The sequence below is a fragment of the Choristoneura fumiferana genome, chromosome 20, assembly GCF_025370935.1.
Source record: "Choristoneura fumiferana chromosome 20, NRCan_CFum_1, whole genome shotgun sequence".
Classification (NCBI taxonomy): domain Eukaryota; kingdom Metazoa; phylum Arthropoda; class Insecta; order Lepidoptera; family Tortricidae; genus Choristoneura; species Choristoneura fumiferana.
Genome location: NC_133491.1, coordinates 3,150,371 through 3,169,965, shown reverse-complemented (window position 1 = coordinate 3,169,965; position 19,595 = coordinate 3,150,371). Strand labels below are relative to the sequence as shown.

General features: G+C 37.4%; 1 protein-coding gene across 1 annotated transcript in view; it reads right to left on the bottom strand.

Moving 5' to 3' along the window:
- Positions 1-19,595, bottom strand: part of bnl (fibroblast growth factor branchless) — a gene marked incomplete in the record, with an annotated part of 222,663 nt that overhangs the window by 168,368 nt on the left and 34,700 nt on the right. Inside the window, 1 exon segment of the mRNA XM_074103358.1 lies at positions 2,359-2,847. Coding sequence (XP_073959459.1) covers positions 2,359-2,572 — 214 coding nt within the window.

The following is a 19,595-nucleotide window of genomic DNA, read 5'->3' as shown; positions in this document are numbered from 1 at the left end:
GTACAATTATATCGTCTATTAAACTTTTTAGGGTACCGGATGGTTTGAGATTGAGAGCGAAACAAAGAGGTACTGCCGGTACTGAGCGCAGGTGTCACTGTAAAAAATACGCGTAAAAAATACGCGTAACGCTTTCTAATTATTTACTAGGTTCTGCCCGCGACTCAGTCTGCTAAAAATTTGTTTGTTGCTATCCGCGGGAATCATAGGCATAATTTTCCGGGATAAAATAGGGTCGGTCTTTCCCTCTTGAGAAAGACCTATTTTAAGATCCTTCTCGTACTATCTTCATACCAAATTTCATTTAAATCGGCTCAGCGCTTTAGAAATCGTTGTTATTAAACACTATTACTTACTATTACACATTGTTACTGTTGCAGATAAAAGTGGAAGAAAAAAAGAAAGTGGGAGAAAAATGGAAAGTGGAGATGAGCAGGCATATTGCTAGAATGGACCACAGCCGTTGGGCGAGGAGAGTGCGGAGTGGAGACCCCGTGCTAACACCCGCGGTACAGGACGACCACCAAAAAGATGGACAGACGATACGACGACTATTACAGATACAGCTAGAGACACTAAGGAGCTGTTTCACCATCCATTGATTAGCGTTAACCGACGGTTAAATGTGATGCCGTCTCCGTCTATTCGGCATCACACCTAACCGCCAGTTAACACTAATCAATGGATGGTGAAACAGCCCCTCAGTATTGTTTTATAACCACGTTATAATGACGACAAACTTATAATGTTCGTTGATGTGAACTTCGACATGAAGCCACTTGGCTTAGATCCCCACCTAAATTTGTGAGACTATACAATTTATTTCAGAGTCCATATAACTCACTTAATCACCGTTTTTAGGGTTACGCAGCCAAAATGGCAAAAACGGAACTCTTATAGTTTTGCCATGTCTGTCTGTCTGTCTGTCTGTCCGTCCGCGGCTTTGCTCAGCGACTATCAATGCTAGAAAGCTGAAATTTTGCAAGAATATATATGTAAATTATGCCGACAAAATCGTACAATAAAAAATAAAATAAAAATTTTTAGAGTACCTCCCTTGTACCTCCCATAGACGTTAAATGGGGGTATTTTTTTTTCTCATCCAACCTTGTAGTGTGGGGTATCGTTGGATGGGTCTTTTAAAACCATTTTTCGATTCAGTGATTTGTTTGCAAAATATTCAACTTTAAAGTGCAAATTTTAGGTGGAAAAATTTGAAAAAAAATCAGGATGGTAGTAAGTATATCAAACTTACAAGGAAAACTAGAGAATTATTAGTAGTTTAGGAGTAAATAGCAGCCTAAGGTATAAAATATACCTAAACTTGGAAGATTTCATATAAAATACAACATCCTTGGAAAAAAAATACTTAATTTTTTCGTGGAACCCTATTTTGGGCGTGTCCGACACGCTCTTGGCCGGTTTTTTACAATGATCGTTTGATTATGTCACTAGCAGCAATTAATTGCAAACTCGTCTAGCCCTCGTCTGCGCCGTTAATAATAGGATACACTAAATAAGATATTAAATTAGAACAAAATAATGGCATTAGCAATTTTTTATCGCAACTTCGCGGTATTGTTGTAATTTAGTACAAGATAAACGATCTAAATGTGTTTCTAATAAATGTTATAAATTAACAGAAACGACGTCTACAGACGATTTAATTAAAATTAGACAACGTCTAGCGCATTCTTTTAAGTGACACAAAACTTTAAAAGATGTTTAATATTCAAGATTGGAACATATTTTACAGAGCTTTTAGGTAACGGCCACTTAGTTACCTCAATAACAACGTCTTCTCGTGTTTTTTCCACTGGATTGCTGAATATTTGAAACATTAACGAAAAGTTCACTGGTGGCAGCTGATAGGAATGTGTGGTTTCAAGAACGTTAATATTTTAAACATTTAATATTCTTACGACCCGATCTTGGCCATTTAACGTTATTAGTGTTTCACAGAATGTCTTCGATGGGTCACGAATTTGACATCAATAGATAAAATAGCTTATCCAATAACTAGGATAACTTCAAATAAAGCTTTGATAATATCCTATCTACTCGGGTTCGAAACTCTATAGCTCTATATTATCAAGGATGCATTAATAATTTATGCGTTTATACCTAGTGCCGTGCCATCCACGAAGACGCATGATTTTATCAAAATTAGACATTAATGATATTGTAATAAAAACTATGGCACGCGTCATCGTGAATGACTCTACCTATACCGGTAAATTATATTACTTTAGAAGAATAACTACATTTTCATTCATAAAGAAATACTTTAAATTAGTACACTAACGCCATCTATTGGCGTCGTAGTGCGTAAGTCCGCGACAATGATAATGTACTTACTGTGAACACTGTTGCCGTCTGTGGTACCGTTGACAGTGCCATCTGGCAGCAGCTGCAGATATCGATTTTTGAGGAACATCTGTATGTTGCGCGAGGTGCCGGTAATGTGGCTGAGGTTCGCCGAGCGTTGCGCGCGCGCCTCGGGCGCGGGGGCTGCGGCGCACGACGCAAGCGCCAACGCCGCAAAGAGCAGCCGCAGCGTGCGCATCCGCATCGCACGCCGCGCCCATGGCAGCCGCCTGGGCGCCGTCACTGCTCAAAAACCACGCGCATAACCCCCCAAACCAAACTGTACTGTCTCGAACTGGCGCCCAATAACCGTCACTGGCGCCCAAAATGGGGCTATGTCTAACTGCAATCTTTATGCTTTCGATTTCGTCGGCCGTCGTATGTTGCAGTCATATTTATAGTGTTGCCACGGTGTGATACTTTCGGAGTCTCGGTTTACGGGCGACCGCAAACGCTCCAGCTTGCGGACGTTCACACGATCTGAAACAAACGAGTTTGTATTAATAGATTGACTACACAATTAGTTGACTAATGCGAAATAACGTATTAGTTGCAAATACGTAATTGTAATGCTACTATTAATTGATAGTTAAATATTTTTAGGACCCGTAACTTTGTCTTATATATCTATCATTAAGTCATCTTAGATATCTTTGACTTAGACACATAAGATAACACGACCTTAACAAAGAGTGTAGAAACAGGGATAAAAGTACAGTTTAAAAAAATCAAAAATATTTATTCAGTATCAACTAATGTTACACAGTCCGATTTATGTTCGTCCCCTCCTGGTAAGTATGACAATACTTGTGTTAGGAGGTTCCGCTCCTCCCTTCCGGAGTTGAAGTACAGTTAAAGGAGAAGAAACTAGTTGTACGGAATGTCAAGATCACATTTGCAGTGCAAAGGTTCTACCCAGGACCGCATTTCAATTCCTTTGACTGGCACTACTAATTGAAAATACAAACTGAGACATGGATGCACAGAAAAACCAGAAAAAGAGACCAGCGCTGGGAATCGAACACAGGTCCTCAGCAATCCGTGCTGCGTGCTATAACCCCTACACCACCGCTGGACAGGAATCTAGACACGAATTTTTCCTATGCATACATATCTCAGGTTGCTTATTTCTACTACGCTACTTATATATATTGTATTTTCGATATGGTTTCACGGGATACCCGTAAAAGTAACAAATTTGGAGTTGAAATAAAAAATACAAAAAGACTCCAAAAAAACCAATCATACTACTAATTGACTTTGAATAAGCTTTATATGAATTTAAGTTTCTTCTACATAACATAACTGACAAACTTACGTACATAAAATAAAAAACTTACATAAAATAAAAATTACTAATTTCACTACCAATTTAAATGCAATATTTGATTTTATAGTACGAGTACTTTTACATTTGCAAGGATTAAAGGGGAAGTTCTTCAAACTCTCACACTTCTGTCTGTGAATGATTGTTTTAATGTTTTTTTTTTTAATTATTTAATTACAAGACCACAATTCACTCTAATCATCCGCCAACGTGTTTATGTTGCGCTACTGTGGTTGTCAAGAAAGTTATCAGAGACATAATAAATATTAGTTATTAATAGCTTTTTAATCGATAAAATTAACACTCGAGCGTTATCTGAGCGACCCGACGCCGTAACCCATACAATTCAATTACGGATTTGTTTAATTATTCGTTATCAGTGTTTTTATCGAAGTTCTTGCGAGTTAAATCAAGGTCGTTTGAGAAAGACCTGCATAATAATTAGGTTAATGACTTAAACTTTGTTAGCAAAATGCACAAATAAACCTGTTTTTTTACAAGCTTTTCTTTTAGTTAACGTGCAATGTATTTTAAGGTATAATAATAATAACGCAGGAGGTAAGCAGGTAATTCAGGAGGGGGGGGGGATTTTTAGGTTAGTTTATTATTTTTAATTATATAATTTTGTTAATTTAATAGCAATGCTTAGTTTCATTAAATTTTATTTTATTAATTGATTTAATTTAGTTTCTGACAGAGATATATCTGAGAGAGATATCTGACATTAATAAATTGAATATTTTAAGGTTAGATATTGCAAGTAGAACTACGCTCACTTTCAGAGATTAGATTTACTTGAAATTTGGTACGGCTTATGTAGCTTGGCTTGCAATGCAAGTTCATGCAACAAAAAATACAGTCAGCAAAATATTTGTTTTCTTACAGTGTGGAGGTGGAGGAACTGCATGAACACACACTGTTCCATAGATGTTAGCTGTCGTACGTAAGGTCGCGGGTGGGCAAAGTAATTGTTATAGTTCATGACGATTCGTTTCTTCCCTAGTATAAACGTGCCTCCGCGTCTTTGGTCCACTTCTGAAGCAGCATACCCTTATGAAAGGACTTCTATTCCCCTAATCAAATCACGGCTAATTGATTGCAAATACCAGGTTAGGAAGTCGAATGACAAAGGTCGCCCCAGGCTTAACCCATCACGTATCGTCGACGCATTCACATCCAGCCGTATAATTGCTGAGCATATTTGTCGAAACCAAACGTTTGACAGCCCATGTGTGAAACACAAACACCGTTGTAGTAGAAGGGGAGCCCATGAGGGGATTTTGGGACTTACTCGAGCGTGTCAGATTAATGTAAGGAAGGATACTGGCATCCTGCTGAGCTCCTCTACCATTATACATATAAGTCCATTTTTAATAGGCGTTTTTTTACAATTTTAAAAATGTATTACGAACATGAAACTACCGTGAGACTCGAGTGAGATATTAAATGATATTGTCCTGGATAACTCACGTCTTAAAGCGAGTTTAGCTCGACATGTTCGATTAGTGTGAAAGTACCTTTGCAGAGCGATGTTGTTAGTATTGTGTGCTAGGTTTGACAGTTACAACGAAAATGACTAAGAAAACGCGGGTAGTAGTGCGCCGATGTCATTTTCTTCGGGTAGTCGCGTGTTGCAGCAACCGCCGAGTCGCGTTGCTCCTAAGAAGAAGGGCTACGGATTAGCCCAAAACATGTCGAGCTAAACTAGTTTTAAGACGTGAGTTAACACACACAACAACAAGATACAATATAATTTAATTTATTATGAGTTTGCGTCGTCCTAATCGTCAGTCTTTTGAATGGGAGCATTTTTAAGGTTCACGTAACATCTTCATTGAATATCTGACGCGCTGGAATTAATTTTATTTATTTTTATCTTCTGCCCTTCCGAATGACCACCGTGCACCGCCACCACGCAAGTCGGCAGATGATCTAAACTACATACCTCGCTTAACTATTTCCATGTAGGTAATTATTTTTTGCTTGCTTATCCCACCACTGGAATGGGAAACATCATATAACTTTGTTTCTTCCTGTCAAACTAACCTACAAAATCTAATATTTAGGTCCCCACAACGCTCGAGTAAATCCTCATTTGGCATCATGCGCTCCCCTACTATAGACGCACAAACAATGAAAGGAAAAGCTAATTGATTTTTAACCGTACTCGGTTGAGGTAAGGTTGGTACTAGGGAGGTTTGACTTGGAATAATCAAAAACCATGAAAGTTTTTAAACTGTTGACAGATAAGAACCGTTCGGAAGCGGCGTGTGTGCATTATAAGATTATGCTCTTAATATTTTGTTGTAGTAATTTAATAGTTTGTTTTGCAGTTATTCAATGATTTAAGAAATTATTGTTAAGAGTGGGATTAGGAGGCAAGGGGGAGTTTACATCCCGTTCGGGCACTTATATGTGATTATCATCATCATCATCTTAGCACTCCTCTCAGAATGAGAAGGCTTGGCCGTAGTTCCCACGCGGGCTAAGTGCGAATTGGGAACTTCACACACACTTAAGTGACATAAACATAAGTGCATAAGGTAAAATAAAAATCGTAAAATTGCTTAGAGACAGACTTCACGAAGATAAAATGCATTTTGTCTCAGTAAATTTGTTTTCTACGCCAATAAAACAGCAGTGCCAATACTGCTACTTAGTGGCTTAATTACAAAGTAAAATAGTGGCAGAGGGTTAGACGGGTCAAACTTTCCGAAAATAGTTTACCATATCTAAGGATTAGTCCCGAGATTTCGGAATTTTGAAGCTCCTGACTGGATATAGCTGGGCCATGAAAAAATTCAGGGTTTTCAGTGACATAACGTAGATCATTTATTTAATAGAAACAATAAAATGATATTTTTGAGCATTAAATTTGAAGAAATAAATCACATGACTTTTTCTCGCGACTTTTTTCTTCGCAACGCGAATGTTCCATCTGATATTCTGCAACATGCTAAAGTCGATTGAAAAAGTATGTTACTTTAATGTATGTTAGCTTTTTATTGCACATAACAATTTAGAAGTTCAAGCAGTAGACACAAAGAGGTAGGTACAAAGTCAGCTTCTTCAACGAATTCTTCCAGCTAACCCAGTTGAAATGAAAACTTAAAAAGTATTACGCAAAGGCGACAACTATGAATAGTTTTAGATAAAAGATGTGCTTCGAACTCCCGTTACATTGACATTATCGGCCGATAACGGCTCGATCGACTAATTTGTGAGCCTCCATCCGGATTGTAAACGGATTTTCGTTAACTAGAATAACTTGGACATAAATTTATAATGCGAACTGGCTACCTATGACTGTTAGGGTTGCCAGATGGAAAAAAGAAAAAAATGTTAAACTGTAATGTGACTTGTGCCACGCACACACACTCACATACTCACTACATATATGTATGGTATAAGTAGTCGTAACATTTTAGAATAAAGCTTTTATTTAGGCTGCATTTCCACCAGAGATGTGCGAGGATGTGTTACGAATAATGTGTTTATCATGAACAAATAGAAACGCTTCATAAATTTACCTATCCTCGCTCAGCACAATTAAATGTAGCGTTCCTATTGGTTAATGATAAACATTCCACGCACATCTCTGGTGGAAACACAGCCTTAATCAGAATTCCTTAGTATTACTTGTCTCCCAATGCCGCAATGCCCAATTTCACGGCGACCCCGGGTTCTTCGGGTTATATGGCCGGCCCATTGCCACTTCAGCGTGCTAATGCGGTGGGCTATGTCGATAACTTTGGTTCTCTGTCACTTCGTTACGAATTCTATCTTTCAGAGAAACTCCGAGCATAGCCCTTAAAAGTGACTTATGGAGAGGTTAAGTAAACGTTGGAAGTACATTAGATTAATGCACCGCGAGTCAATAAATATTGAACGTGTGATATTGCTGATTGGAAAGTTAGTCTATAAAATGGGTGTTTACTTCACACTCGTTGTAAGGTGGTAATGCCGTATGCACTTAAAGATTTTGCATAATTATCTAACCTACTAGTACAAGTCCTTTTAAACTAGTGTGCTTATTTTTGTAGGTATGTCTCTCCGTTGCGCTACGCTCCCCAATAGAAGCGTATCTATGCTTAGTGTCGAAAATATAGAACAACCTGTTGGTGGCCGAGTTGTTCCAACTAGAGGCATCCCTAATTTTATTTTACTTATTATTACGAGTATTTCATTATTACTATTGTAATTATTGAATTTATTGCTACTTTTTTATTTTATTTCACACTACAGCACAACGTCTCTAATTGTTCTCTCTTCTCCTATTTATGTTTTTACTGTGTTTTTGTTCTGATGTAGTGTGTTTTTGTTATCAATAAATGTTGTGAGTTTGAGTTTGAAATATAAGACAGCAAATTTCTATGACAAATTTATAATGCGATGTCCTACTTTTACCACAAGGTCAAATACAAAATTAAAAATATGTTTTCTTAGACCTACTATTTTCAATTTATTTAATTTTTATGGAATTAATCTTTATTGAATACATTCTGATAAAAAAAAACTAAAATAAAATTATTGAAATAATGTTGACTTTTAATTTTAACCTACCTTTTTTCTGACACAAACTGCATCATCATGCGTATTTAATACGATGAAAATGGCCAAATAACATCGAAGAATGATGCGAATGTGTTAACAAACACATTTAAATCGGCATCAAATCAATACAATCGATAAACGAGCATGTTCGATACTCGTTTAGGCGACAATACGACCCGTAATCGATTTTAAATTGCACAATAACTATTGTTGACGCAGATCGGATAAACAAATTGTTTTTAATGCATACGAATCGCTCGAATATGAAAAAGATAAGGAAAACTTAAATTAAAATAATCCTCTGGCTTTATTTTTAATAACACGCGCCCCTTTGTTTTTTTTTTCAATCAATAACGATTTTAATACGTGACAGTTGGTTGTGACACTAAGGGTGTGAAATAAAGTTATAAGGGTACCGGCTAAAGCAAAAAATGAAAATGAAAATATGCATCGGGAATGCAATTTGGACGTGCGTATCCCGTTTGCTTATAGCCGTCAACAAACGGAGGCTTTACTTATTGGATTTTCTAATCGGTTATAGCGGTCGGATGGCTAAGTGGTTAGAGAACCTGACTACGAAGCTTGAGGTCCCGGGTTCGAATCCCGACCGGTGCAGATATTTGTATGAATAATACGAATGTTTGTTCTCGGGTCTTGGATGTTTAATATGTATTTAAGTATGTATTTATCTATATATAAGTATGTTTATCCGTTGTCTAGTGTCCATAGTACAAGCTTTGCTTGGTTTGGGACTAGGTCAATTGGTGTCAAGTGTCCAATGATATTTTTTTATTTATTATTTATATAGCCTTACAGGTAGTGCCACCAGAGTTAAAGTCACACACAAAAGAATATGTCATGTAATGGCAGCAGGATTTTGACATTAACTCATTCATTTCATTCATTCTCCTTTTATGCAATCAGTTCTTTTTGTAGCTGTGTGCGTAATAACTCCTTGAACTCTCGTGGCGCTACGATTTTATGATTTTATCATACTTGCCTGCTCTCAAAGTTGGGGGAAATTGTGTAATTGACACCAATCGCATACACCAATGAATTTCTGCACCAGTGTGTGCAGATTTCCTCATGGTAACAAAAAGTCAGACTATTTTTTTCACTCTCAGGTACTTCGATGGTCTAAATCTGTTAATATTCAATGTTGTGAAGCCTCCCACGTTATAGCATCAAAAGACAAAATCAACTCAACAGACCAATTAATTAAACTTCATACTAGAAAACTTTTCATCATAAACAAATTCAATCCACATCAGAACGTCGTATCAACGAACAGAACACGTCACCAGTACGTCGCTTCTATTCGAAGCCCTAAGGAATCTTAAACTTACACACATCTGCATTAAATTTGATTTTATAATTCAGATACTTTAATCTTCAAAATTTTATTGTGGTGATTTGTCAGCCGTTAATTTACCGAAATATATGCCTGTTAGAATAGTTTCTGATTTGATAACTTGCTAACGTAATTCGTATAGATATTAACAAATCTGTTTCATCATCAGCATCATCTAAGCCGTAGGACGTCCACTGTTGGACATAGGCCTCCCTCACAGACCTCCAGTTGCTTCGGTTGGCAGCGGCTTGCATCCACCGTGAACCCACGGCTTTAACCAGGTCATTTGTCCACCTCGTTGGTGGACTTCCTACGCTGCGCTTGCCGATCCGCGGTCTCTACTCGAGAAATTTTCGGTCCCAACGACCATCTACTCTCCGTGCTATATGGCCTGCCCATTGCCATTTGTTCTGATTCTGAGTCTTCCGGCTGATGATGAAGATATTATTTTCTAGTCTTGCAGTTTTCATATCGAAAATTCAATGGTTCCCTGGTCCTGTTGTTGGAGTAAATTCTTTATTATTTACCAAACAAGAATTAACCTTGACCAATCTTTGAAAAATACATATAATATTTCTCAAATGGAATTCCTTTTCAAAACTTGTACCTACAACAACTAGTTTGAAACAGGTTTTAAGGCAATATTCGCATATCTAAAACCAACACCATTTTCAACTATGGCTTATGCACCAAAAAACTATCGTGGTAGTGGCACTTGTATCTAGTTGTTTGATTTACTGTTGAGAATGAAAGGGGAAGAATGGTAATATAAATTAATAACTAGAATGTTTTAATTTTATTGTCATTGTTATATTGTAAATTTGTCACAGAAAATATCTTGCGACGATTTCATTTAATTTAAACAACCGTCCACTGAACAGTTATAATAACTTTTTTTTGTTGCTCCATTATTGCACAAAAAAGTTCACAGACGCGTATCTCAAGCGGATGGCACTCACGCTCGCACTGGTCCCAACCGGTCCGAGATATCGTGTCCGTGAACAGTGTTTATGTGTGCGTTGCTCGAGCGCACTTGTATGGAGCTTGACTTCTGAACTATCTGTGTTTTTGTGGCTTGACATTCCGTTCCTGATACGTCCTATTACGGTCATGTCATGATACGGTGTAGTGAGTAGAGACCTTAAAGTGGTTAGGTAACAGAGTGGTTAACATATAATAGTCGTTGTCACTAAAGCGGCAATTATACTGAGTCGATGCAGCATGCGGCGACCGCAATAGTGTAAAGAACACGGTAGTCGGCCGCATTCGGCGAGCGACAGCTGCCACCGCTTTAATATGGCCGCCGCAGTAGACGGACAGACTAATGTAAAGGCGACGGTCGTTCGCAGAAGTAGTTTGAAACAAGTTCGGCGACCGCATTAGGTGAAAGACGCAGTGTAATTGCCGCTTAATTTCAAACGTTTCAGATTGTCTCAGTATTGATGTTTAATGAGGCTGAGTTTCAGCTACGTTTTAGTTTGGCTGTACAACGTAATTGAGAGCTTAGGTGATAGGTGAGCACCAGAGCCGCACGAAAAGCAAGCTAAGACACATCGCGTTCCGTTTGTTGCCTTTAGGAGAACTGTGACCTCTTGCGACGCCGTACCTATGGCCAATGCATTCGTTCATCGTATAATATTTTATGGCGCCTCAAACATTTCAGCTAAAGCTAGTACAAAAGCGATCGAGTCGCGTTAGAAACGCGTTAAGACGCGTCATCTGCGCGTCGTCTGCACGTAAAACAAGTCGTATTATTATTATTATCGTACGGCCTTTCGAATACAAGTCCTGCGTTTATTATAAAACTAAATCTAAATTATTTAGCCAGTCTATAGCCTTCCCAGAGCATCTGTTAAGCCCCCTGAAACCGCCAGCAAAACGTCGGTTGGGGCACTCCTCCACGATGTGGTACTGGTGGCCAGTCTTTAAGGCCCCACTTGTGAAGGCAGTGGTTGCAGCGAGCGACACCTGAGCGGATGCAACATGTCGTGTGCTACGGTTCTCTATCGTTTCCCCGAATTTCATATGCCCGAATGTATCGTTTTCTAGAATTTTCATTTGCCATAAAGTAATTTATTTCAATTATTACTGAAATAGTAATTTCTTCAGAGTTGATATTAAACTAACCTAACCTACTGCATTCGATATGATGATATTTAAAAAAAATCTGAAAACAGCACGGATCTATATATATTTTATGGCAAACGTTGCACGTTGGTATGGCAAGTGAAATTCGGGCAAGTAAAGGTAAACGGTATGCCACCCATAGGCACAGAACGTTTGGTATGCCAGGTATCGCATACCATTCCCTAATTGAAGCCCAGATCTTTACATCTCTGACTCTACAAGCTTGCAATCAGCGAGAAGGCAACGACCTCGTGACGTTACAAATAAAAATAACAACAAAACGGCAGGCAATTAGAGGCTAGAAAATATGAAACTATTTCGAGGTGACGTTTTGCCAAAGTTTTGGCAGCGATGGCCAACGAATATAGACCGCGTAGATGTTCTTTGATCTATAGATATCTTACTCAAGTTCGGTTCCTGTACTTCCTGTTGTATTAGCTCGCTGCTCCATACATTGAAGTGCCCACCGCTACCGTATCCTATTCTCTTCGTCACCTGGTGGAAAGCAATCACCGCCGCCCATGGATATCCAGACATAAGTTGCTACTTATACTTCGAGAGGAGGCCTGTGCCCAGCAGTGGGACGTATATAGGCTGGGATGAATATTAATGAGGGTCCGATGGCGGTAAGCTCCACTTTGCCTAGTAAGAGCAGAGTAGGTAACCTAAACAACTGGAGCTGGAGACTTTTTAGCGCTTCCTCTTTGTCAATTTACTTACGTTTAAACATCACGTTTTCATCATCAACATTACTTTTTTTGTATAGACTTAACTACCTAATTTTAGTACTTAAACAGATATTTGTCTTATGACGTTTAAATTCATGTCTATTGTCTTCTAATCTAACTGATGGACTATTTTTCTTGCCAGAAATTTACCTAATTATTCGGATAAAGCTAGTAAACTTGGAGCATTTCAAATTGGAAGAATCGCTATTTAAATCATTTGTGATACATCTTGAGCCCACACTAAATAATTTATGGAACAGTTTAATCTATGACGAAAACCATTTGTCTACCCAAAAATCGTTGTTGTTATTTCTCAACAACAACGATTGTCTGTGATTTATTTCGCATTGTTCAGTTTTAGTTATAATGTGTGCATATACTTAATCCATATGGTAAACACTAAGAGCGGTACCTACAATTTTATCTTTTCGCATGGGAAAGCGAAGAAACCTAAAGCTATCGTTTGTCTTAAATATAAATTAAGCAGATAAAAAAAAGATAGGCAACCTTAAATTTTATAACGATACGAAAGCTTTATACGAAAGGTAAAAAAATAGCGACTTGAATTATTTCAAGCAGAATTTGTGGATACATCTATGCACCACTACCATGAGTTTACAGTGACCGTACTCGATAGCGACGGCGTAAATGATTTGTAGAGGCGCTGTACAATTCTCCATACAAATAATTTACGCCGTCGCTAGCGAGTACGGTCACTGTAAACTCATGGTAGTGGTACTGAGTAGAACTCGATGTGTCGAGTTCTGCCTGGAGGGAGATCTCCCTATTGTTGTTTCGAACTAAAATAAAAAATTAAAGAATTCAGTCACACTCAGACAATTCTGTTCAATTCGCTTATGATTGACTGAAATATAATAATTAAAAGGTATGTACCACAGAATTCACTAAGCATCTAGATTTTATCAAGAATTTTAAAGATTCTTACACAAATCCGTAGCAGTATGCTATCAAGCTTCTTAAATGTCTAAGTAAAATTATTACTTATTATTATTTTCTGATCTACTTTTGATGCACCACCTGTTGTAAACTAGTCCTTCCTTCTTTCTGTAAAAAAAAATGCCTGGAAGAGATCGCTCTTAAGCGATAAGGCCGCCTATTGCTCACCTTGTTATTTTTTCTCTGTGTATCTGTTTTCTGTATAGCTTTCTGAGTCTTTGTATTGTATTGTATTGTTTTACTGTAACACTTCGCGGATAATTCGAAAAACAAAAGTAGATCAATTTCGAAGCCGTCACCTCGCGCCTAATCCCTAAAAAGGGCCCATAAAACAGGTTACGGCCCAAAATAAACGCGCGATAGCCCAAAACCAGAAGCGGTAGTGACATCTGACAATACATAAGTCGAGTCGGCGGGTACAGATTTAGCATCGATATTTGCGCGCGCGGCGAGTCTAGATCACGCACTCGTGCTCTGTAGATCATTTCGGCTTACTCAATGAAAGTATGGCTTAGCTTTTTTCGGCTTATTTCTGAAGGGGTCAATGGTATTGCGACAAGTTTTATGTCAATAGTCGAGTTCTAAAAATGTTCTGGTCAGGGTATTTAGTTTTTATAGTCACAAGCCATTATTTTAAAAGCATTGTTGAAATACTTGTGGCGTGTTTAAAAAGGCAGATTGTCAATAATTCGTAGTCAGTTAAATTAAAACGTTGTAAAACTTTCTTCAAAGCGAAACGTGACCTTGATGTCTGTTGAGTGTGTTCCTTGATAGAAGAGAAGCGGAGCGGAGTCAGACAGAATTGACCAATCATATTATTTAAAATTCGCACTGGTTGCACTCAGCATGTTACGGCTTCGCACCCCTTCGATGGAAACCCACCTTAAGACCACAGGGGCTTCCTACTCCAAAATTCGAAATTTATTTATTTGTTTATCGAGTGAAGTTTGATGAATCGTTTCTTGAACGATTAAATAATAATCTTGACACAGTTACATCACTAAATTGATGGGCCACTTGCCATTTTTCCTAATTTATCCGAGTTCATACACACTCGCTAAATTACGAACTCTGGCTCAATATTTTCGTGTTGTGTGTGAAAAACATAATAATTTCCCAAATGAAGAAATACAATAGTAGGGCAATCACCCTGGAACCAAATGTCACATGGACCAACGTATTTTATATAATTTTACCAACCATGACCAATTCTCTAAATTGTCTCAACTGAACTAATACCTACCAGTATTTACGAGGAACCTGTAACTAATTCGCGGGTCTCAGTTTTATTACGTTTCTATTGGCAACAATCAAATTTTATTACTTCTCGTAATTGCGGGTTTTTCAATAGGTACAATTCTTTCTCGAGTATTGCGCTTATTTAGTTGAACTAGGACACGATGTGTGATATGTTATATTTTAATATAGGGTGAAATTAAGCATCAGAAAGTTAGACCACTTTAAATAGTAAAATCACACCCAACAAATGACTGTAAATGTTCCAACGTTCCATTAAGACGCAAGGGGTGTGGTCGATTTTCCTACTCTAATTTCCTAATACTAGGCTAATAGTAATTCAGACTAGAATAATAAAAGTTACGTATAACTTCTAGCAAATCCGTTACCTGTTCTCTGCAATTTATACAGTTATTTTCAATAATCTGGTAGTACCTTTTTGAGAAGCTTTTGAAATAGTGAAATTATTTCCGTAATTTTTACGCCAAATGTCATACATGTCTTTTGAGCATTACTCGATGAATAATTAACTTGAGTTACTATCCGTTAATTTGTTGACTTCATTCTTTATTTAAAGAACTTTTTTATTCATCGGCTATCAGAAAAATGCTTTTTTAGTGTCCAAAGTGATGTGTGTGAAAAGAATTTCACAATTAGTCAATTACTGACTGTGAAAGTGATCATTCTAAAGAAGATTTCAGCAATGTAGGTTTTCCGAGCCTAAGCCCTACTTCAGTCAAAGTCAAAATATCTTTATTCAATTTAGGCTATAACAAGCACTTATGAATGTCAAAAAAAAACTACCACCGGTTCGGAAAAACCTCTGTTGAAAAGAATCCGGCAAGAAACTCAACGAAGTATATTTTTTTAAACAGATTTACAATATTATTAAATGATACATGGCAACTTTATTTTTAACACAGTAAGTTCGCTATTTGAAGGGATCGCTAATGCGGATCGGAATTATTTCCAAATATCCCTGTCCATGATATAATCATTAACTTTATAATACGCCTTAGATATTAATGTCTTCATGACAATAGATCAGAATTATGTATCCGTTTCATATGTAATATTTTTTGGAATTTTATTATAAAAACGTATGCAATTTTCCAGAAACGACTTTTTGGTTTTAGCCAGTCTGTAAGATGGAACTTTAAGCTTCCCTGTGTTTCTACTAGCCTTTGGCTTATCGACGTTAGTGGGAAAATCACATATGTTCTTCCTTACATACATGATTATTCGAGCATGAGTTCCAAGCAAGCGCACCATTATCATCAAAAAAATTACCGCAAGCTGAAATTCAAACAAACTGACAAATAGCAACATCTTATAACATCTGGCGCTGCCCGTTCACATCAATTCGTTCTGGTTTTTAACAATGACATCATAGTAACCAAGTGTTGACATGTCTTTAATAGACACCGACATAGATACAACTCTACTGTTTATGATAGAGCTGATTTCAGTGGCCTTGAACTGTCAAAACTGTAAACTACTGTTGAAATTCCGTGATCTGTACTAATACCACAGTTTTTGTTAAATGTTACGTTTAGTTGAAAAACTATAGACCGCGATTCAGTCTCGTATATTAAATGCGAAAACTTTGAGGACATATGTGTGCGTGTTTCTTATCGCTTCACGATAAAACGGCTAGACAGATTTGGACGTAGACAAATGAAAAATAAATAAAAATAACATAAATGAACCTATATCCAACGCTATATATATTGAGTCTTACATCTGGTAGCATAGTGAACGCTTATGTGGCTCTGAAGATGAGCTCTGGTTGAGTTAGAAACGCGTCAGTGTAGTGTGGTGGTGGTATTTTTCGCGACTAAAATGTCCCACGTAGCAAATTTCGTCTAAATCACAGAGCCGTTTCCGACATCTCCGAAATATATAACAGAAATATATATAAATAAATATCCAAGAATATGTGACAAAATGCCACAATGTGCGTTTAAAAATTGCGAAACAGCCACCGTAACACTAAGGTATCGGAAGGAATATCTTTCTTTATGTAAGTACAAGTCAGTATTTCATTTAAAGTACGTAAAAATTAGCAGTTTACATTTAAAAAACAATATTTTTTCGTTTGGCCAACCATCTCGCCAATAATCGGTGGTCCTGGAACAAGAAATTCATGGAGTAGTTAGAATAATTTTAATTTTTGTAGATTTACAAGAATTGCTCATTTAAAGCTAAATATAGGTATAGGATAACATGGCTGCGAAGGTAAAGTACCTAAGGTTAGGGTCAAACGGAATGATTAACTCACATTACTAATATCAATGTGCCTGAGGTCTTAAAAAATGCCGCGTAATTATAGGGAATTGAGTAATCAACCCTTGACATTTACTATGATGTAGATTTGTATCTGAACTTGTCAACCTTAGCCCGCCTGGGTTTAATAAGGCCGACATTACCATAGGCCATAAAATAAACAACAGTCCAGTTATTATAGTTTTTTTTTTAAGTTTTGAATGCTAAGTATTAAGATTGTGTTTTTGGAAACTTTTTGTATTTTTTATTTCAATTCCAAATTTTTTTTTTGTTACTATTACGGTCATCCCGTAAAACCCATATCGAAAATATAAACTGAAATATACATAGATGCATAGAAAAACCGAAAAATAAGACCAGCGCTGGGAATCGAACCCAGGTCCTCGGCATTCCGTGCCACGTGCTGCTGTCCAGTGGTGGTGTAGTGGTATAGCTCGATTAGTTCGATTCCCAGCGCTGGTCTTATTTTTCGGTTTTTCTATGCATCTTTGTATATTTCAGTTTGTATTTTCAATACTAAGTATATTGTGAATGTTTTTGTGGTAGTTCTAACGCGGATAAAGCCGCGGGTTAAAGCTATAGTTGCATAATAAAGCATGAAATTAGTAGATTGTATGAGAAACTAGTGTTTCACCCGCGGCTTCGCACAATCATTAGATCCAGCTGCTGAATTGAAATACGATTTTTAAAAATTCCCATGGAAATTCCCGAAAATTAAACCGTGGTTTTCATTGACGTTAGGACTCTAAGCCCCAGCGGTTGTTGTCTCGAGATTTATGTCTCAGTTTGTATTTTCGATATAGATAAACTGACACAAAACAATAAATAAATCGATCCACTTACAATCAATCACTGTGAGACAAAATCTACGTAGCCACTAAATCCAGAATGATCTATAAACAGTAAAGTATAAAAGGCGGCACAATAGCAAAACGGACCGACGTAGTAAACCTAGCGATAAATCTTGCTGTAACCTAATGAAACTGGCGTAAACCAACGTTATAACAATAAATCTAGTTTAGTTAAAACTATTTGCTCTTTTACGGACTTTTTATGAACACACCAGTGCATTCATCTCCATGTTAAGAGTATAAAGACACGTGATTTTTCTTTATAACCATTTGGTATGATTTTGGTCTTCTATTTTGCTACTCTTTGGTCACCTTTTACCACATCCACAAGAGATGGGTCCGACCTATTCTCGAACTAGTTACCGGACGGACTAAGATCTACTGAACAATTGAATAAACTAATTCCATAAAACTAAATTAAATCTAGAAATGGCCCCCGAGACATTTTGCCCAAAAGGCTGGCAACGTTTCCCCGTAATAGTTATGCCATTCTTTTAGAGTGACAGCAGCTGGCCCTGTAGTCCTCCAGTACCACTACCATGAGTTTACAGTGACTGTACTCGATAGCGACGGCGTAAATTATTTGTATGGAGAATTGTACAGCGCCCCTACAAATAATTTACGCCGTCGCTATCGAGTACGGTCACTGTAAAATCATGGTTGTGGTACAGTTGGGTATCCGTTCATTTCGAAGCTAAAATTTGGCAACCTGATTCATTTTGCAAATTACATTTCAGGATTTATTTCAGGGCCATCGTAGAACCCTTGAGGTTAGGTTAGGTTAGTTTTATAAAAGTCCTGAAATATTTACAGTTTCAGAAATATTAAACAGTTGCGAAATAAAAAGTTGCGAAATGAATCAGGTTGCCAAACGTTAGTTGCGAAACATTACTGAACCCTCCAGTTGTGTTAACCAGGCGCTTTTGCAAATCATTAAGCTTCTTTTTGAACCTCTTTAGAACTTAAAGCAATATAGTATAGAGAAGAAGCTACAGTCACCAGCTGGCACGGTCCTTATCTTCAATAGACGGACATACCAGCAGATCGCGTGTCAAACGTTTCTAATTGAAATGTATCGACAAATGATCTATGTGTTAACGGCCCCATGTGACGTGCCCAGCTCAAACAGGGCGGTTGTTTCGATTTCGAATTCGTTTTATAATATCAGAGCTAGAATCGATTTGTACTACAAAAATGACTAGTGCCACGAGTACAATCACAGAATCAATCGAGTACAGTTTGTCAATTGTTTTTTGTTTATTTTCTTTTGTACAATAAAGAGTGTACATACATACATACATATATACAATCCATACTAATTCAATACAATGAAATGACTCTTTATTGAACACATAGTAAACAGTACAGAAAACTCAGGTATATAGAGATTCATCATCATTATCATCATCATCATCCCAGCCTATATACGACCCACTGCTGGGCACAGGCCTCCTCTCAGAACAAGAGGGCTTGGGCCATAGTTCCCACGCGGGCCCAGAGGTATAGAGATTACAAAGGAAAATGTATGTCTGTCTTTCTCATCAAGCTTAACCTGCTAAATCAATTGAAATGAAATTTGATATGAAAATAGTTTGTGACCCTGGGAAAGGACATAAGATACTTTATACCCCAGAAACCTGCGTAACTGAAGAAAGCTAAATAGATGAAAAGTAGTCAACGCTACAAGTAGTTTTATATTACATGCACTTTTAACTGAGCACGAAAATGGTACTTAAATAGGCCTAAGAAGATGATGATAATAAATAAATAAATAACGAAATGATGCCGACATTGTATACCTACGTAACTTT